The 21,585-nt window shown below is 45.0% G+C and overlaps 1 protein-coding gene across 2 annotated transcripts in view; it reads right to left on the reverse strand.

Moving 5' to 3' along the window:
- OVCH1 (ovochymase 1) overlaps positions 1–21,585 on the reverse strand; it is a 64,363-nt gene that overhangs the window by 18,793 nt on the left and 23,985 nt on the right. Inside the window, exons 22-34 of one of the 2 annotated variants that reach the window (XM_088459245.1) lie at positions 20,231–20,458; positions 17,536–17,676; positions 16,998–17,130; positions 15,039–15,178; positions 13,319–13,453; positions 12,830–12,865; positions 11,988–12,212; positions 10,563–10,736; positions 10,125–10,353; positions 8,662–8,825; positions 7,067–7,162; positions 2,471–2,604; positions 1,904–2,062 (exon numbers count right to left, since the gene is read on the reverse strand). In XM_088459245.1, the coding sequence (XP_088315371.1) occupies positions 1,904–2,062; positions 2,471–2,604; positions 7,067–7,162; positions 8,662–8,825; positions 10,125–10,353; positions 10,563–10,736; positions 11,988–12,212; positions 12,830–12,865; positions 13,319–13,453; positions 15,039–15,178; positions 16,998–17,130; positions 17,536–17,676; positions 20,231–20,458 (1,994 nt within the window). Of the gene's footprint in view, positions 1–1,903; positions 2,063–2,470; positions 2,605–7,066; positions 7,163–8,661; positions 8,826–10,124; positions 10,354–10,562; positions 10,737–11,987; positions 12,213–12,829; positions 12,866–13,318; positions 13,454–15,038; positions 15,179–16,997; positions 17,131–17,535; positions 17,677–20,230; positions 20,459–21,585 lie in introns of those variants that run through there. The other variant, XM_088459244.1, reaches the window with a different exon arrangement.

The raw sequence follows: 21,585 nt of genomic DNA on the forward strand, positions 1-21,585 counted from the left end.
TTCTCGTAATTCCAAGTCGCAGTAACTTCTACACACCAGGACTATAAGCCCTCCACTAAACCCACTGCAGGACGGGTTTCCCTCTCACCTGGGAGACCCCAGGGTGGGAGCCTGTCTTCGAGACTTCAGGGCAGTGTGGGTACACTCTTGCCCAGACGCCTGGGTTCGGGACCTCATTAGCCACAAAACTTCTCACCGCTCGAGTGTTGGTACAGGTCTCCACACATCAATTAAAACAAGGGTTCTACTCCAGCTGTTTGGGGTTCCATAGCCAAATGTATTCTGAACCTGAAGGATCTCAATCCCTATCTAGCAGTATTTAACTTCTAGATGGAGTCCCTTCAATCTGCCATTGCGAGGCTAACGGAAAACGGGGTCCTGGTGTCTTTGGTTATAAAAAGATGCCTACCTACATCAGTGTTCCTACGATTCGCATTTCAGGACTCACAGGTTCATTTCCAGCTCTTACCCTTCGGCCTATCTGCGGCTCCCAGGGTATTCACCAAGGTAATGGCAGAGATGATGACTCTCCTTAGGACTCAGGGAGTCCTGATTGTTCCTTTCCTGGACGATCTTCTCCTTAAAGCTCTTTCCAGAAACCAATTATTACAATAATTCTGTACAGGGTATGTTAGAAGGTCTTCCTTCCTCAGGAAAAAGCAACTTCCATTTAGAAATTTCTGCGGCTGATCTTTCTACATCGACGAGTATCGGTGCACCTCTGCATTTGACTCGGGAAGAGGGTGGCGACCTTCAAAGACATTCCATATGGCTGCTTCTACTCAAGGCCTTTTCAACTGGATCTCCTCTCCCAGTGGTCGTGATGCCATCTATCGTTCACAAATGAGTGAAGCTGGCCCTAGATCTCGGATATCCCTGCTCTGGTGCCTGAATTCATCTCTCCTGTTGGAGGATAAGAGGTTCGGAGTGTGGGATTGGATTCCCATCACCACAGACACTGGACTCCACAAGAAGCAAGTCTGCCCACAAACATCTTGGAATTACGGGCAGTGTTTTATGCTCTTCAACTAGCGCATCATCTGTTGCGGGGTCAAGCCATCAGTGTCCTATTAGACAACATCATGGCGGTGGCGTAGATAGACCGACAAGGCTGCACCTACAGTTGGGCAGCAAGGAAAGGAGGTAGGCCGCATTCTACTCTGAGCAAAGGAATTAGCCATGGCTATAAAAGCAAAATTTGGTTCGCACGCAACTAGTCGATTTTTGTAGTCTGCGCATGCACCGCAGTGCGTGAACTGGATGCTGCGTTCGGGATTGCGATTGCAGTGACTACGCAGACCCATCGCATAGTGATTGACAGGAAGTGCCGTTTGTGGGTGATGGGGTGGGGTGGTCGGGGAAACGCAGGCGTGCCTGTGCATTTGGTCACTGTTACAGGGGCGTGCATAATTAAACTCCAGCGACGGCATACACAGACAGAGGTCTACATGGTGACAGGAAGCTTGGCAGGTTTTGAGTCATGTCGAGCTCAACCACAACTGTGCGTATGGGTCCGATGTTACCAATGTTTTCGCTGACTTGCGGATGTATGTAATGGGAAGTGATCGCATTAATTTACATATTTCTGCAACGTGTGGGTGCGTGCGATTGCAGACTTGCCATCTGTGCTGAATGATGCCTTCAATGTGGTCTGTGTGCTGACAGTGCCCTAAACCATTACCAGGGTTCAAAAGGGCCTCTATTAGCATTCCTAAAACTACACTAAAACGGTACAAAAAATAAAATACTAACACCCCGCTCCCGCTCACCGGGGCCCCTAGAAAAACGTGTACATGTAGGGAGCTCCGGGAATGTTGGTAAAATATTGCACCCACGTGATAACACAGCTTTACGTTATGTGAATGATTTAAAACGAAACCAGGTAATCACTGAGAAAATTTTATTAAAATCCAGCGTGTCGCTTTATCCAGTCTCTGTACTTCGATATGGAGGTATAAACGGCTGGCGTGTTGGGGTCACATGTATCACTGCCCCAGCTGACTACTCCCACCAGCATGTACTTGCTTTTCATGCTGCATATCAAGGGACCACCAGAATCCCCCTGCGGGCAATAAATAAAATGTCAGTCACAGAGTTTGTAACAGGTTTAACTGGGAATAAATCAGCACGATTATTTTTCTGCTGATGGAAATATCTTTTCTAGAAGTGGATTCTAACCCATCAACTAATGGTGATTCCAGCAGAACTGTATCAGTTCAGACCAGAAAGATAGCGGTCCGGGCTTATTAGTGAACAACGTGTAACGTGTGGGAGGGCCGGGGGTGGAATATGAATGTTAGCTCTCAGCATAATATGGTTTCACAACAGCCTCAGTTGCAGCAATTTAACACAATAGATAAAGAGTTCGAGATCATTCAGTGTTCGGTACATGGTAATAACTCCAATAACTCGTATTATATGTGGGATCAGCATATTAACAGGATCTGCAAGAGGAGAAAAGTCTTCATACCAGGCAAGAAGATGCCCCAACTGCCCCCGCACACAGGTTGCTCTCGGTTATATCTGGCCCCCAGTAGTTCTTGCAGGCCTCTGTAGGCACCAGTGGGATTTTCGCCTGCTGGAGCAATTTAGGATACTGGGTACCTGGAACAAAGCAGAGAGTCACACAGATGAGTGCAGCTTCAATTTCCCCCAAACCAACATCATACCACACCCAGTAATCATCACCCGATTTCAGCTGTGTCGTCCCGCAATCAGGATTTTCCTCCTAATTTGCTGGGATTTGGTCGCTATGCCAACACAACTGTCCGACCAGATTGTACAGCCCCCAAAAAATAATTTATTACTGCAATCTGCACTAATGGTCACTATGTAGCACTTTCCTTCATGTATCAAACTAAAACTCCCAAAATTGTAAATGGCCAAGCTTTATCCGAAATGCTGGGTACGGGTCTCGCACTTCTGAAGCGCTAAGCCGCCCCCAACCCCCTCATTCCTGAATTCACCCTTCCAATGTCACATGCACCTGAGGCACCTGGGACAGCTGAGGGGTACAGTATGACCAAACTCCTATTTTCCTACAGATTGTAAGATTGCAGGTTGCCGATATAAATGTTAAAGATAAAGTCCCAAAATGTGCTCCTTGCATGCTGGTCCCTGAATATGGATGGAGTGTGGGAAGAGCAGTATTGCACAATTAGCGACCCTTTCAGCGGCGGCATTTACGGGTTATTATAAGACACTAACCTCGCCAGCCAAGATCCGTAATTTGGAGGGGACGTCAAAGCCGTCCTTCATTTGCTTTGTCGTTATGCTGCGAGATATTACATAGGCTCAGCGGAATAAGCCTGGGACTCGCTAACTCCTGGCCATGTGCAAGCCTTGGATATACTGGGAGAAGGGAACATGCTCGGTGCTGACATCAAAGGGGCCCCTGATGGGTCACATCACTAGGTCAGCAGATTTGAATTACCCGGCCAATCAGATCTGCAGCGCTGACAAATCCCTGTACTCTCTGCTCTGAACGAGCAGTGTCCATCTGACATGCTACACAAGGGGGGTTCCTAAAAGGGGTGTGATACAAAAGGTCGACAATAAGAAGGTCGGCAATGATTTGCTCAACACCAAAAGGTCAACATTTAAAAAGGTCTACATGACAAAAGTTAGACAGGAACGAAGGTCGACGGGTTCAAAAAGTCGACATGGAAATGGTCGACACATAAATGGTTGACCTTTTCATTGTCGACCTTTTGTATGGAGCCCTGTAAATGGGATAGATTATCTCTAAGTGGAGAACTATTTCAAAAAATGAAAGTCTCTAGAACGTCTGGTCCTAAATTCACAGTTTACCCAAACACCACGTTTACATAATACGTATTACACATAACCTGTGACCTGACAGTATTGATTCCACGTAAACCCATTGCTGACGCTCTTTGTAGGGTGAGAGACAGAGACGCGGGCGGTCACACGGCACACAGACCGGGGATTAGGGCTTTAATGAACGGGTTAGATATCTGCTGCAGTTATTGCAGACATATTAGGTGGTTGTATAATTAGATCAGATGACTCGGGTGTGTTGCAGGCACAATTAGGAACAATAAGGATTAGGGTGTGAGAATGAGGTGACACAAGTGTCTGCTTCTGTCTCATTACAGGACATCACACAAGGTAACGTATCACCAGTGTGCCTCCCCCTCCATGTACAGACATAATGGAGAGACACGGGGCATGGGGGATGCCTGAGAAAAATAAGACTACGCTATATCCCTAGTTGGGTCATCTATACATAAGTGAGACAGTACTGATGAGTGATTGGCATGCAGGACAAAGCCTTATCGGAGGCCATCTTACTTCCCTATATAGCGATGCTGTACAAAGAATGGTTGTTTCTCACTTCAGTCCCTGTTTGATTGGAGCTTACGGACTAAATTCTATGTCAGAAGCCAATTAACCTACCAATATATGTTTGGAATGTTGGAGCAAAACTAGAGCACCCGGAGGAACCCAAGTAAACATGAGGAGGACATACAAACTCCACACAGATAGAATTTACAATACAAGAATGATGCGTTCATACATAAAAAGAGGAAGCGCTGATATTCTTAACTTTCTATATATACTCTGTACCAGAGCCATAACTAGACTTTTTGGGGCCCTGTGCCAGAAAGAGCATTGGCACCCCCCCATTTTTCAAAGGGACATAATGCACCCAAAAAAGGGGAATGGCCTCATGGAGAAGGGCCAGGGAAGAGATAGGGGAACCTGGAGATGCTGGGGATAAAAGTGAGTATGATAATAAACAGAAATTTGACAGGCCCAAACAGCGCCCCCTGACCAATGGAGCCCTGTGCGATGGCACCGGCCGCACTACCCTAGCTACGGTCCTGCTCTGTACACGTAAAGTTACTATTAGGGCTAAATTAAGAGATTTATGGATGTCTAGTCCATATGTAAATAATATTTACATAATTAATAATATTTACATAATTTGCCATCGCTAGAGGACCCTAAATTAATTGTGCCTTAATGCCACCATGTGGCCAATCATAGGTACTGCAAGCTTAAAGCTGAAAACAAAAAGTGTAAAATGTACGTTTATTTTTATTTTTTTTAATTACAACACAGGAAGAATTTCATGATCTTCTTAAAGCTAATCTGCACACGGTAGGCAGGAAACAAATCGGAAACGTTGATCCTTTCGAGTAGGCTACATACAATTAAATGGCATCCCAATCTATTTTCTGACAATTGAATCCATCACCTAACTACAGCAGAGGCAATCAGCGTTCATGTCACTGCAGCCTTTAAACTCGCTAATAACCGATGTAACCGATGACATCACTGAGACGCCACCAATCTCTATGGAAGGAATAACATGCATTGCCATAAGTATTGGTTCCTGCCAGGCTGCTCCATCTTTCCTGTGATATATTCGTAGAGACGGCGAATGCGCAGGAGAGAGAAAAGCGCGAGAGCCATTGCTAGCTTCTGTGCAGGACCATCTTTCTGTATAGGTCACCGGAAATATGGCGGGCCCTAGACGTGGATTGGGATTGAAATCCTGACAGCGGATGCACGACAGGATCAAGTACCCTAACCTTCCCTCCCCCCCCCACTAACCCTCCCTTAGTGGTGCCTAACCCTAACCTCCCCCCACTAGTGCCAAACCCTAACTAACCCCTACTAGTGCCTAACCCTAACCAACCCCCAGGGGTGCCTAACCCGAACCCTACCTTACCACTCCCTAAACCTAACCCTCACCGGGGGTGCCTAACCCTAACCTCTCCCAGGGGGTGCCTAACCCTCCCCCCTAGGGGTGTCTATCCCTAACCTCTCCCTGGGGGTGCTTAACCCTAATCCCCCCCCCCCCCCAAACCTAACCCTAACCCCACTAGACTCTCTAATCCTAACCCTCCCCACCCCCGTGGCTAACGCTAAGGGCGCCCAGGACTTACCTTCGTTCGGGATGTCGTCCTCGGCGTTCAGGCATCTGGATTATGATGGACGTCGATATTTTGAGGCCTATCATAAATCCATAGCCGGCATTTCGCTGTCGGGATTGTGACTTGCGGCCTTCGGCCTACATCCCCTAGAGGGGTTAGTGCAGTTATCCCAGGAACCCCCCCCACACACACACACACATACACGCATCTCTCCCACTTCTACAGTGACGCCTGCTTAGTGGGGCTGTGATGTGTCTATTGGCTGTGAATTGTGTTATTACAGCCCCTGCCCCTCACTGTGTAATGCCACAACAGCCATAGGAGCATGGACAGACAGTACCCCAGGGAGGTGTGGGGGACCTACTGCTGTGTATGTAAAAGAGCGCACACCCACAGTACCCCACTATACGCTACTGAGCATTAACGCTCCTGAACGATTTAGGAATGTGCGCTTAAATTAAATGTAGAAGTCATAAAGGGACTCGTACATATGCATCGGATTATCGCAATGTCCCGTTCTGCCGACATCGGGGGCCGGGGGATTGGGGCTATTCAACATCTTAAAAAAAAAATCTCGATTTTCCAATCCTGACCTGAGAATGGTCGGAATCAGCGAGTCTGGGATTTTTAACATGTTGAATTTCCCTGACCCGCCGATGGATCGCTGATTATCAATGTCCCCGGATCAGAGCATTTAGTTGCGGATCGCGTTGGTAGAACGTTGTTACAGTGTAGCAACAACATAAAGAAGAAACATCTATAATTAGGTGCCTGCCAAGTTCTATTGCAGTGAATAGAGATGGGGAGATCAGACTTTAATGGTACCAACCCTGCAGGGGGCATAGCCACTATTAGGTGTGTAGGTGAGGGGTGCATTACACCTCCATAAACCCGATTTTGGGATAATAGCGGGACACTAGAGCAGAATCATTCAGCCCTCACCCAAATTTTTGCTATAGTAAATGCATTGCTCTATTCTTTCTCACGAGATGCTCATTACTAGCTCACAAGTAGATAGGTTTGAAAATATACTGTAGGCTTATTTTGCACCAGTAAACAACGTAAAATGAACTCTAAATTCTAAACCGTTTTGTCACACTTGGGCTATGAATTGCGCGCCCGTTTAGTAATTGTACAGACCGTTATGTAGTTACACTTACTCTTGCTTTTTGTAGCACCCCATCCTGCGGTCAGACAGCCGTCATGTGACAGGACTTCATCTTCCTGGGGCAAACATATTACTGCAATCGAATCACCTGATAGAAACAGACAGTTTAAGTTATGGGACTTTGACTCCTCCCAAGTGTCTCCTATTATTTATTTTAATTGAGAAAACAATTAAACGGAGATGAACAACAAGTGTATTTCAGATTTAATGTAAGTTTCACCTGCAATTTTTTCAGATGTATGGACATCTGAATCAGTATTATGCTGGGAGCCTGTCTCACCCCCTACTCCCTGTAACTCTCCCTTCACTACACTAAGTTTCAGTGTCCATCGATTCTCCTACCTGCATCACTGCGTCTTCTCTTGCTGCTGCTGACTGAGCTCCGATCTCTAAACACTGCAGTGCACTTCCTGGTCACATGACACATCCAAGGTGTCCATCAATGTTCAAGGCATGACCCCCATTCTCAGAAGCATGCCTCTCTTAGTTCTCTTTCTGTGCAGCTCAATGCTCGTGGTGTGGCCCCGTCCCCAGGTTTGCAAACAGTGTCTGGCTATACAGAAGTGAGGCTGGGATATTGCTGCCTCATCTCTTGTCTCCCTGCAGTCCCAGGGAGCTCCACAATGCTGGTGAGTGTTAACTATAAAAATAATTACAATAAACTAAGAAGATGTTTAGAAGTTATAAATATCTTCTTTGTATTATTCTAATCATTTTTATATCAAATCTCATGACACGAGAGGCTCTGCCTCCCCTGTCTACCTGTCCCTGATCTGAATAGTAAAATGATTCTCTTTAGACTCTAAGCAGATCCCGTTTTCCTAGCAGGTGTATTATCACTATTTAAAGATCCACAGGTGACCTGGAAAACATGAACTGTTTGGGGTCAGAGTATAAGAACCTGTGCTGTAGAGCACTCATTATGAAGATGTACTGTCCAAATGTAGATATTAATGCCACTTCATAGTTATTGGCATACAGCAGCTGTAAACCGTTCTCAATCTGATACAGTGCCTTGATCCTCTCAGTTTACAACGCGTTTCATCACTTTGTCTAGTGATTTCTTCAGAGTCATTCTGCCTCACAGTGACAAACAAATCATTATTGTGAGGTCTGTGTAAACCATGTTCAAAAGGCAAATGCAGAGGGGGGATCTATACCTGCTTGTGAGTACAAGTCTTACACCTCATAACTGCCCTGAGGCTTTTGCTGGAAAAGGAGACAGTACCTGAGCCAGAAAAGAGGGCTTCATCAGTGTAGGTTAGGGCATTCTGCCCAATATGTGAGCAGTTACAGGGACGGTCTTACCAAACAAGTGTTATAAGGTCAGGGAGGCTTAAAGGTCCCTCCTAGTTCTATATGCAATAAGTTCTAAATCTCTTTAGTGTTTCACATGTTTGGATGAAGATTCAAACTATGCTACACTGCTGAGCCCCGAACAGAGTGAACAGTCTGTCTGTAGGTCTTAGCTTTGCCCACTGCCATTCCTTTAATATGTATAGACTCAGATAGCAGTTGTGTAATCAGTATAGACAGCGCCTGCAGAAGACGTGCTTAATTGCTGCTATACATAGGACTAATTCCTACCCAGGACAAGAGGGGTCTCGAGCTCCAGCAGGCAGATGTCATAGTTGGGAGGGAGGAAATCTCGGTCGTACTGTTCATGGATGTAGGACTTCCTGACTACGGCTTCTGTCCTGGGTCTAAGCGATAGGTCCGTCTGTCCCACAAACGCTCTGTCTGACCCGACGCTGCAATGACAGAATAGAAACAAAACATATAGATACTGTAGCAGCTTAGGAGTGCCCCATATACACGAGTAATACCACGTTGTATCATTCACAGAGCTACAGTGTATATGCGCCTGTAACAAAGGATTGCAAGATAATGATAGGAAGTAGACTCTTTGGTGTCTAGCCTCCCCCCCTAGTGCCTGACCCTAATCTCCCCCTCCCCGGTGCCTAACCCACCCCCCAGTGCCTAACCTTAACCACCCCCCGACAGTCGGGATTCTTGCGCCGTGACATAGTCAGTCGGCATGCCATGTGGAGGCATGCCGACTACATCCCACTTTTTTTCTAGTAATTTTTTTTTGTCATCAAATTACAGTTACATTTAAAAATCGCCAAGTGTCATGTGCTTACCATGGGCATCAGTCACATGACGTATGATGTAGTCAGCTGAGACTCTTTGAACACCCCTCTGAGCTCTCTTTTCAATGGGGCATCCTCTCCCCTGGTATATGTCATAGGTCTGACTTGCGGATTTCAGAGAGGCTACTCAGAGGGCTATATTTACGAAGCAGCGGCTATTGTAGGCCATAGCTTTTCAGCGGGATGGAACTGAGAATTTGAAGAGGCACTAACATTTAGTGTAAGACACGGAGTGTTAGTGTCTTCAACAAATCAGACACAGTTTTCAGTGAGAAGAGGCGGTTTCGAAAAGCCGCTGCTATGTACATATAGCTCATAACCGCTAAATTTGAAGCAACAATTTGTTTTAGAGCAAAACCAGGCCTGCTTTGCCTTAAAAAAAAATGTAAAAAAAATTAGCGGCTTTAAATTTAGCAGCTAGATTGTCAAAATTGCACCAGTTACAGCAAATCGGAAACGTATTACATATACTGTACATCTGTGTGTGTGGATGGCAACCATACTTTCTTTGCCTCCTGAGAGATTTTGAAAAGGAGAATCTGTTTGTCTGTCTGTCTGTGATCAGATCAGGTGACCTTTCCAATAACATGCTACAGTAGGTTACAGTGAAGCTTTTTATTAGGAAGATGTTACAGTATGTTAGAAAGAGACTTTTGTGCATTTTTCCCAAAAACAAAATAGGGGTGTGAGCCGACGTTGGCGTTTGGCAGTTAAATAGGCCCAGGTGCTGTGTAGGGGCTTATTGTTCTGTTTTTTGTTTTTTTATTGACCAGTTTCTGACAACATCTTCCATACTCTATAGTGGGATGGATGGATAGATATGAGACAGATAAATATATATATATATATATATATATATATATATATATATATATATATATATATATAGATAGTTACGTGAAGTCGCAGTGCGCAGCTGTCAGTATCCACTTCTCATGGACGATTGAGGCCCCGCAGAAGAATTTGCCTTTCTTGTCCTGAAGGCTGACCATCCAAGGCCAGGATTTGGAGGGGGCTTCGTGCCCGCCCACCACCCTGGGCGTTCCGCTCTCATCAATGGAAACTTCCGCCATTACTACAGACTTGCCTTTCGGCATGGGGTCTATTTGTGCAATCCCGCAGTTTTCTGCATAAAGGTACAAAATAAACTTGATCGTTACGACAAAATTGCACATACACTTCACACACATACACGTCACTTACACGTCATACACATAGACGTCACACACATACACGTCATATAAACACATACACGTCATATACACACGTCACACACACGTCAGACATACACAGTAAAATATATGTTTTATAAATTTGTACTGATCCCCGATTTACCATTCTCCTCGCCGGTCGTCGCAGCGCAACATGGCTCAGTCGGGGAGGCCGCTATCTCGCTGTAGTGGATGTGAAATCCCCGGCTGGCCACGGACACATCGGCGTGGAAGTGGAGCATTAGGAAGTCGCTGCTTGTGTGTAAAACCAGTTTCGACTTGTCCCCGCAAAGCGTAACTAGGATATAAGAAGAGAATCAATTCATGCAAAGAGCTGTGGGTAATACCAGCATCGCAGCCAGGGGGAATGGGGCCACCCAGGAACAATCTTAGTTTAGTCATTCAGCTGCACAAAGCAATTTCTGATTAGCAAAATATTAAAAGGGGATTTTGCCCTGTGATACAAAAAAAAAAAAAAACCTGAAAACAAAAATACTGCTCTGGACTCCTACATACATCCCGACAGCTGCTTTCTTCTTATATTACATTCTGAGTGTCGAAAATAAATACTGCATACCGTACATAGCTGCTATTACCAGGTAAGGTGATGCATTGAAGGGAATAGCATATAAAAGATGAATTGTAGTTTGTATATACTGTATTTACGTAAGAAAGTGGCAGAGAAATTCCGATATATACTGTATACGCGCTCATTTACCTTTGCGGCAGTACTGAGGTGAACGATTATTTAAGACAACTGCTGACGGCATAAATATTTGATTCACTTTCTTCTTTCTCTGATCAAATTTTGCTTGTTTTTAAGTAATAATATCAGTTTATCCATAATATAAGTGATAATATAATTATATGTATATTCTGATTTCCTCCTACACTCCAAAAACATACTGGCAGGATACTTGTCAGCTGACACAGTGTTCACTCTAGGTCTGGTGCCGAGCAGGGCGCCGGACCTAGAGAAAGGGCACATCTGCGCGCGCCCGAAATGGGGCATGGCCAATAAAAAGAGGGCGTGTGTTTAAGACGCATCCCCTTTTCATCAGTCTTGGGGGCATGCCTGGCACTTACGGAAATGCCGGGCTGCCCTCAAGCGCTGCTGTCAGTGTGCCCAGCAACCATTCAATGGTGGTGACTGTTACATCACAGTTTTCCTCACCCGCGGGACACGGCGATCCACGGGTGGGTACAGCAACCACAGGCTGTTTCAGCGGAGCACCATGCCGGAGGGCAGGGAGATTTTTGCCCTTTAGAAATAGGGCAGGGCGCGGCGCCCTGCTAAAATAGTCTAGCGGGAACATTATGACAAAAATGGCCCCCCAGCATATGTGTGTGTGTGTATTCATGTTAAAAGAATGTAGATTGCAAGCTCCCATGGGTCAAAGACTAATGTGAATTAATTATAATTATATTCTCTGTAAAACGCTGCCTCATAAGGTTGTGCTATATAATAAACTGATAACATTAATGCATTTTATGTTTGCGATTGTAAAGCGGTCAGTGGTCTGTAAAGCTGTAGGTCGCCGACACCTACCCAACAACTGGGTCCTATTGCCGGCTCCATCATAAATGCTCAGAAAGTCCCAGGTGCAGTTTGGAGAATCCTCTAAAGCCAAATCCATGATGAGAACCTCGAGCCAGTTCCCAGAGGCCAAATGAATGATCCACCAGCAATCCAGTCCAGGAGGGTAGGGGCTCGGATAGTTGGGGGATCTCACATCTGCTGACCCAGCTGTAAGAAGATCTAGGGTGGGACAACCTGGGGACATGACATGAGCATACTGATTTATTAGAGAGCACCTATGCAGAGAGATTCTGTCAGTATGGGTGAGGCAAGAACTAGCCTTGGGCATACTGTAGGCCACACAGGGGAATGTCAAGATATAGGCAAAAGTCTAGAGCGCCATCACTCCAGGGGGCTTCCAGTAAACACGTCACCCTGTTTCCTAGTCTCCCAGCACACACTGACAGCACACACCCGTCAATGCCCCCCAAAAAGCACCAACTGCCGTGCTGCTGCTGGGAGAGGTCACGTCTTGGCGGCTCCTCTGTGTGCCTCTCCACCATATCAGCGCCAGTGAGGAGCCCCCAACAGACCATGTGCCCTCTCCCAGCAGTGTGACCCCATCAATGCCAGCCCCCAGTGAGGCTGGGGGCATCAATTTTTGGCGTACTCATGTGATCTGGGGGCACCATAGGGGAGAGGCAAGAGGGCACGGGAACAGCTCCATGGTCCTTAATCTGCCCATCAAGAGAGGAACACATATGCATAAACTGGAAACTTATAGCATAAGAAATGCTGAGGGTGGGGGAAGACAGTACCTACAGAGATTTCATATATACTGTACATGCATACACAGTCATATGCAAACTTACCTACAGCAAGCTGGTTATCTCCCATTTTCTTAACATCTATAACGTAAAATAATAAAATACGTAACCATTTCTAGACTGGATCTTAAACATACAAGTTCAACATAATAAATGTCCAGCAAGGGGTGTTTGGGACTAGTGGTTGGAAAAGTAATCATCATCATCTAGGAAATACTTCATAAGAGTGAAAACCAGTTATGATTGTGTGACAAATCTCAGCGTTGCCTCCATTTCCTGGCTTATACCATAGCACTGACCCCTGCATCTGACACTGTCCTATGCAGCTTTGTCCTCACTGACATAATCATACCGCCGCCCACATCTCCTGAAACACACTGTGCTGCTCTAAGCATTGGGCTCATCTGAAAATACAGAAGGTTAGGCTACTCCAAAAAAGTAGGGACATGCAGCTTCAGCTCCAATACCTCCAGTCATGTTTGATCCCTTTGCCCCTATTGGTCACTATAATTGGGGACTGTCAGAGGATATCACCTGGCTGCAGCTTCCAGAAGGAATATCTTAGAGAAAATCCATCCATGACCACTCTGGAGTTTGTCGTAAACATCAAAGTCATCTCTGAGGCTCGGGACTTTATGGCATAGTGGGACATGTTCCCGCAGAAGGAGCCTGTTGAGGAAAAGGCGTTACTGACAATACAATGCAAGTAGCTCAATAGATTATAATATGTTTTGGGCAGAAAATGGAAACTACACCGCATTGGGTGAAAGTCATGTAATTGATGCCTATTAAGTGACACAGACTGGTGGAAAACATGGTCTCAGGTGTTGTTCTGGGAAAACCCTCAAATGATCATTGGGCATCATGGTCCTGAAGTCTCTGGGTGACCACACGTATTCTGTGTGTCATCCTGGAAGATGGACCTTATGCCTGAGCAGAGATCACCAACGAGTTTGCCTTCTAAGGTACTTTGTGTCCAAATAATTTCTTGGAATATAAGCCCCCAACATTACAAAGCCACCAGGAATCCAAGTGCTCAGGCTTTGGTGTTCATTAGGTTGGTACCATGGGCATAACAACCATAGGTGCCGGATGCACATTCTGTGCCAAAGCTCTATGATATTAGGTGAGTTTTCAACATTGGGTGGGCCATGGGGGCCCCACTAAAAAATGCTGCTATGGGGTTCACAAATGTCTGTTTATGCCCCTGGTTGGCACCACAAGAACGTGGTGAAGGATGGCTGATCTGACTATATCACCTGGTCACTGCTCCGTTGGCCAATTGCCCATGCTTTTTGCACCACAGAACTGGTAAATATGCCTTGCGATGCATTGTGATGCGTGGCACATGTACTGCAGGCTGACCACCATATCCTGCTCGCTGGAGTTCTTGGTCTGCAGTTGCTCCCCCGATGGTCCTTACCTTTCTAACAAATGGACGTGAATATCACCTGGCTGGAATATGCTTCTCTGCAGACTTTATGTTTTTACCCAACATCACTGTAGACATCGGTGCTTATAAAGCATTAATGAGTTGAGCAGTCCTGGTCGAAACCTGCCCCAACAATCATCACTCTTCCAAAGTCATAGAGGTCTCTTCCCGCTGCCCATGACAACATATTACATGCAACCAGGACATGATCTGGTAGGATGCGGTTCCCTTCATTTACACATGCCACACCTGTGTGGTAGTCCTGGCTTTACATGGCGCTCCATGTCCTTCTTTGACCTGGGCGCTACCACTTTCTGTCCGCTACTTACATAAATACTAACTCCAGTCATCATGAAAAATGTGTATCACCGGAATAGTTATCCATAAGACTTAAACTAATAAAAGTGGCACAATACAAAATAAATACTAACTGATCAAACCGCTCAATATGTAAATTATCATTCAAAAAGGGATTACAATGAAAAAAAACAAATATCAAAAGAAAATGTCACTCACAGTCAAATAAATAGCAAAAAAAACAAAAACAAAAGCACATAGTGGGTACAGTCACATACCCATAAAAGGTATCAAATCAGAGGAACTCCAGACCCATATAATTTACTTTATCTAGACAATCTATTATGCATGGGACGTCAGTGATAGGAAACGTACACTTGGCTAGACGGTATATGTCATTTCAAATATTACATTCAATCTTCACATAAAATTTTCAAACCGTTTTTTTTTTGGAAATTTACTACGTATCCAGCAGGTATTACTCTATCACATTCAGGTCGGGTTCCTCTCTAGGCATCACCTCACCTAGTAAGAGTTTGCTCCCTCCGACTCCATCATAAACTAGAAGACTGTCCTGACAGCCCGTCTCATCCTCCTCAATATTCAGGTGCTCGATGTCCAGCCGTATGATGCTTCCAAGTGGGGAGATGATCCTCCACTCACATCTATAGTGACAATCGCACAATGGAGACAATCGTTATGGGGTAAAATCACATCTCATCTATGCATTGTCTCATCAGATGTCGGCCGAACGTGTATTTGTTGGCGAGGGACATGTACGCTTTAATAAGGGGGAAAGTGGGGAAGTGATAAAATGGAGCCAGGATACTATTGGCCTTAACATAAGCTACTATTTAATACCATAAGAGCTTGAAACGGGTGACACCAAAATGTACTTGGTCTAGTTGATAAAAAAAAATCACTGCAAACAGGGTTACAAAGGTCAGACCCAGTTACAGTTCAATATAGGGCTCAGCAGGCTAATGAGGAGATGTATCTAACCTTAGAGGGAGATAAAGGGGAAGTAACCCATCACAACCAACCAGCTTCTGTCACTTTATAGACTGTTAGATAAATGACAGAAGCAGATTGGTTGCTATGGGTAATGCCTCCACTTGCTCACTCTCGAAGGTTTGATACATCTCCTCGTTGTGGGGCCTATTCATCAAAACATAAAATGATCACAATCACCACATGAGATAATTATGGTTTGAACTCGCTGACAGTTCACACACAGTTTAGGAGGCATTCATCGTGCCTCCTGTTCTAAACTATCACCTCCGCAAAGCTTCTGTTTCTACAAAGCAGCTTTTGGAAGCTTGAAGACAGGCTACGGACTTCACTGCCAACCCCCCCCCACAGGTGTCCTCCCCCCCCCTCCATGGTGATGACAAACCCCACTCCCCCCTCCCCGGCTGTCTGGCCCCCCTCCTTATCCTTAGCCCAACTCACCTGTCTTCTTTCGGTGAGCCGGTCACATGTCTGCAGTGCCCCGGAGCTCAGCTGAATAGATCCCTGTGTGGCTGCCTTGTACATCTTCACAGGCTGCCGTGTATACAAAAGCCTATGAAGGTTATCGGGGGCTGAACGCCACCTGAAAGTGGCATTCAGTAACATCAAGTTCCAAAAATAATGCTTTTTCGGAACTTGATGAATAGCCCCGACACTTACTTTTCACAAAGGTATGTGATCATTTTTATTTTTCACATACTTTTGTGAAAAATAAGTGATGATGAATAGGCATCTAAGTAAGGTGCATTGTGTGTCTTGCAAGTAGCAGAGGAACTGAGGAGACCCCTCAGACTGCAAGGAAGAGAGCACTCAGTCTGGAATGGAGGAGACCCCTCAGACTGGGACTGAAGAAAGCACCAAGGCTTTAAAACTTAAATCCATAAAAATTCCAGCACCCAAAATTAAACTATCCAACCCTTCAGGGCCACATAGAAATAGGGCCAGACTTGGCATTTTGGATTTTTAAATGCTTTACTTCAATGTAGGATTACTCTCCTTAGCTTGATGTTTACATTTATTAAAGGACTTGTGTGGAAAATAGTTAGACTAGGTACACAGTGAGGTTATCTGTCTAACCTTGCTGGTTGGAACAAAAATCTAGTAATGTATGGGAGCAAATGATAATCAACCATTTGATCCAAAACAGCAGTAAACGGACAAAAACGGTCGTTTGGGCAAATTAGTTAAATCAAACAGATTTAAACAATATGTCTAAAGGACCATTTTGTCTGTGTTCCAGTTTTTGGGGACAAATAGTCGATTGTCATTTGCTCCTATACATCACCAGATAAGTAGGTAAATCTACTGCGTGGCTGCAAGTAATTACAGAGACCAATTAAAACACCCCCACAACCACACGGCTACCACATACAATGAGCGGACAATGCTGGATGTACCAGTGACTGCTCAGATGCTCTGTCCATCTCCCAGGGCTGACCCCACCTCATCTGTAGAAACACGCGTAGTCCTCACCTCAGATCATTGAGGTATTTTCCCGGGTATCCAGGGGAGGAGATCACCCCGTTATCTGTAGTCTCAATCCCATCGGCGCAGCTCTCCTGTGCGCTAGGTCGCATCCTGTTGATCTCTTCTGTTAATTCCCTGGCTGCAAAACGCTGAGAAATCAGATAAAACTATTCTCCCATAGACAAGTGCGTTTCTGTGAAATTATGTGAAACAATTGATTTTGCTCTTGACTAGGAGGGCGGCTCAGGTCATTGAGGCAGCCGTCCGCCCCATTCAAGAGACGTCATCAGCAGCCGCATTGCAACATTTTGTGCAAAATATTAAATAAGTGGAAAGTGCATCATTATTATCTGTATTAACCACCAAACACTGACCGAGATTTCATGCAATGACAACTCAGAGCAAGATCTGTTTAGGAATGAGAGAATATTTGAGCCAGATTAATGGAGAACGGGTATGGAATATTGAAAATGTTACTCTCTCTCCCACCTAATTCACCCAAAAGGTAATTTTTAGTTTTTGGTGTCTTTAATTATAATGTTACCTTGTCCTCCATATATTCTATACTGTAGTGCAAAGCCCCGTCTACCGTGCAGGCCTTCTCTGATGGAGATAAAAACCACTCTGATGATAGGGCAACGACATTCGTAAATTATAGGAGTAGACAGAAAGCCGCAAGTTTTACCTGCAGGGAAATTGTTATGATCAAAAGAAAACAAAAGAATATTAGGACTACCAAAGGTAGATTGAAATTATTACTAACACTATACAACAGTAAACAAAAAAAAATTAAAAATTAAATATCTTTATTATCTGATAAATATATATGAAATATACCTATAGAGGTAGAAAGTACCACATCAAAAAAAAATAATTAGTCTTTATGGGGTGATGATGTGTGTAAATGTAATTAAGAAATGAACAGGAAAATGAAAAATAGTGATCTATAATCGCATCACCTTGCCAATTACAGATAAATCACTTAGGTTTCTGGCATAGAAAATCAGAGTTGCCACAAATGGATCAGAACATGTGAGGTCTTCTTGAAAGATCCCATGCATGGGGCAATTCTGGTCCCCATGGCAGTACCAGGAGTCTAGAGAATATTTGGTGCTATGAAACAAAAACACTTATGTTTGTAAAATACATTTCCAAAATAAACTCAAAAGGTTTCCACTCCACCCCCCTGGCATTCCAATATCTCATTATAATAATTATAACATTGTAGGCTGACATAGGAGACAATGTGGTGAGATTGCAGATTAAATCCCTAATTTTACCCTGAGCCAGGAGTGTGAAAGAGACAACTCAAAGCACTTACAGCTGCGGCCTGAAATGATCACTTTTCTATGACCTGTGTCTGGTAGCTATTTATTGAAGATTATACATTATGTCCAAATATAAACAGTATATTGTTACAATTGTAACTACCACCCTTATCATATGTTGTATTGTTTTCACTATTATTAACAGCAAATAGAAAATACTAATTGAGCATATTAAACTGTCCAAAGGAGGGTAACCAAGTGGGACTTCAACCTGGAACTCTGTGATCAAAAACCTACACCCGTCATTAATGCCTTCATGATTAAGCTCACTCAAGTGTAGAGAGTTCTTTATTCGAAGGTGTTTATGTATGTGTGCACATTAGTCCTAGCTATAAAATGATGAGAGATCTAGTAATTTAAAATTTTGTTATTATGATCATCATTTTTACATTGTTTTTCAGTAATGCATTTTAATTCACTATATAAATGTCTACTGTAGTAAGCCCGATTCAATTTATACAGATATTCTATGCACATATTGCCTTTTACTGAGCATTACAGTGTTGTTGACTAACTTGTAACACTCAGTATAGGAAATACCACATAGAGGCTAATTAGGTGCTTTACACTTGGGTGTCCATGCTTTGTTTTCATTCCACAATCAGTGATGACCCCGTTTCCATACTGTCGACTACTTTTGTAGTCACTTTACAGCTGCGGGGGATGCCAGCGGTCGACATCCTGGCACCGGAATCCCAATCCGCGGTTAGAACACAGGCGCCGGAATCCCAGTATCAGTTGAGATGCCGACACCAGAATCCTGACAGCTGGCATCCTGAACGTAAGTATAGCGGGCCGGGTTAGCTTGTAGCCGCAGGAGGGCGGAGGTTAGGTTTTAGGCACAGATTAATCAGCTGCCAAAGTCTCCCCTGTACCGGCACATGCACATGGAAGTCCTGTTTTGGCATTGTGGGCTCCTAAAATTTTCCGCCGGGACCTTGTACCTAGCAGTCCATCTCTGTTGGATAGGATCATGCACATTTCCTCTTTGGTCCCAATTATCCTACCGGTGTCAATGTGAGATCCAAAAATACATAGTGGTTAAGTGGTATCTGACACCCTAACCCCCTATACAACTCCTTCAAAACAAATTGTTAAAAACCTGAATAAAACAGGGACTGTCCTGGAAGCTGAAAATAATGATGGGACTTCTAGGACCACCTAACGCGCCCATGTTGTAAATCAGTTTTGAAGACTTCCCACAATAATAAAACCATCTCTAATGGAAAGGATCAGTCTTTCTGAAAGTCCTAAATGTAAGGTCCATTTCTGCAAGCCATAAGCTTCCTTTTACAGTACCTGCTTTGTATAGTCTGTATTGTTGGCAGGGTATGCAATCGAGAAGCCGACTGCCTAAATACCGGCAGCCGGCTTCCCGACTGTCATATCCCGGCAAGGGTGAAATGGTGGGCGTCCCGATCGTAGTGATGCCGGGCGCCGCGAGCGGACAGCCACGGGGGGGGGGGGGGAGGGTTAGGTTTAGGGCCCCCGGGGGGACTTAGGGTTAGACACCCCCCCCCGGGAGGGTTAGTCTAGGGGGAAGGAGGGTTAGGGTTAGGCACCCCTGCCCCGGGGGACTTAGGTTTAGGCAGTGGGGAAGGGGGTGGTTAGGGTTAGGCACTTAGAGGGGGGATAAGGGTTAGGCACTTGGGGGGGGAGGTTAGGGTTAGGCACCCCTAAGGAGGGTTAGGGTTAGGGGGGTTAGGTTAGGTTAGACAATACTTACCTATCCACGATCGGGATTTCCAGCGCTGTCGGGCTTCCGCTGCCAGGATCTCTGCTTATGTCGGGCTGCCGGGAATCGAACCGCCGGCCATGTGGCCAGCGTATTTCATACCAATTCCGTTGGCAGGACCCAGCGGTCCCTATTTAGGGGACAGATCCTGATTGAGGCATCCGCCATGTTCTTACCTAATAATTTACTTCCGTTGTTCTCCTCCTGGTAGACGGACAGAGATTCTGTGACGCAGTTTACAGATTCCTCGACAGACACATGTTCCACCACAATCTTTACGATGCTGGACGAGGACCTGGAGGAGATCACCCAGGAGCAGTTCAGGTTACCGGCGTACCCATACGGAAACCCTGGGGAGGCGATGGAGCCCATTGAGTCCCTCACATGAAGCCCATCGGGACACCCTACAGAAATACAGTTGTTATTTGCTGGTTACAGAGATGGTAAATAAAATTAATTTTAGTAAGTCAATAAAGTTTTTTTTTTTTTTTTTTACATTTCAAATAAATGTGATTTGCTCTCAGTCCCAGCTGTCAACCTCTGGCCTGTGCAATACAAGCAACATTCTAGTGACCGCTTTACAATGCAATGAGCGTATTAATGGTTAATCTATATAATAAGCGAGAAATCTTGTCTGTCTGTCCTTTATGCATGGCCAGCGTTTTGGAGCTAGCTACACCAAACTTGGCATGGTGGTGTAGTTTGACCAAGATTAGGTTTTTGACTAGGTTGAACTTCATCAACTGTCACACAATCCCTAAAAATTGGGACACTTAAAATTACACAGGTTCTGGGGCTGGCTCCAGTAGAAACTGGCAGTCTGCCAAAAACCTATGAAACAGCTACAAAAGTACTGTATCCTTTTATCCTGTCTGAGCAAACTTGATGACTCATGCAAGTTCAATTAAATCCAGAGCCTCTGTGTTTGCATGCAAGGGTGTAACTAGAACTTTGTGGGCCACATAGCAAGATCTTAAAAGGTAAAAAAACAAACACACACATATTCCCCCACACAGAGCTCATTTATGTTATGCCACACAGAGCCCATTCAGGTTATGCCACACAGTTGTACCCCTTATACACATTATGCCATGCAGTAGTAGTGCCCCTTATACATTATGCCACACAGTAATGCCCTTTACAGATTATGCCACATATTAGTAGTGCCTCATATAACACATTATTCCATACAATAGTAGTGTCCATTACACATTATGCCCCCCCCAGTAATTCATCTCCCCGTGTCCCTCCAGCAGCCTCTCACCTCCCCGTGTACCATCAGGTGTGGATTTGGGGTCGGGCTGCCAGCTAATTACAGATGGTGCTCCACCAGGCAGCGACAGCCATGGACAGGAAGTGCCAGCACAATTTGTATCTGGTGCCGGTCGCAAGCCAGCCAATTGGAGCTCAAGGACCTGCAGCCAATCAGGAGCCACCACTGTTGATTGGCTCCCGGTCCACGAGCTCAGATTGCCTCATGACCGGCGGTGCTGTCTCTCCATGATTGCCTGCCAGTGGGCCAGCTCTAATC

The sequence above is a fragment of the Taudactylus pleione genome, unplaced genomic scaffold (assembly GCF_031769625.1).
Source record: "Taudactylus pleione unplaced genomic scaffold, aTauple2 ptg000903l, whole genome shotgun sequence".
NCBI lineage: Eukaryota > Metazoa > Chordata > Amphibia > Anura > Myobatrachidae > Taudactylus > Taudactylus pleione.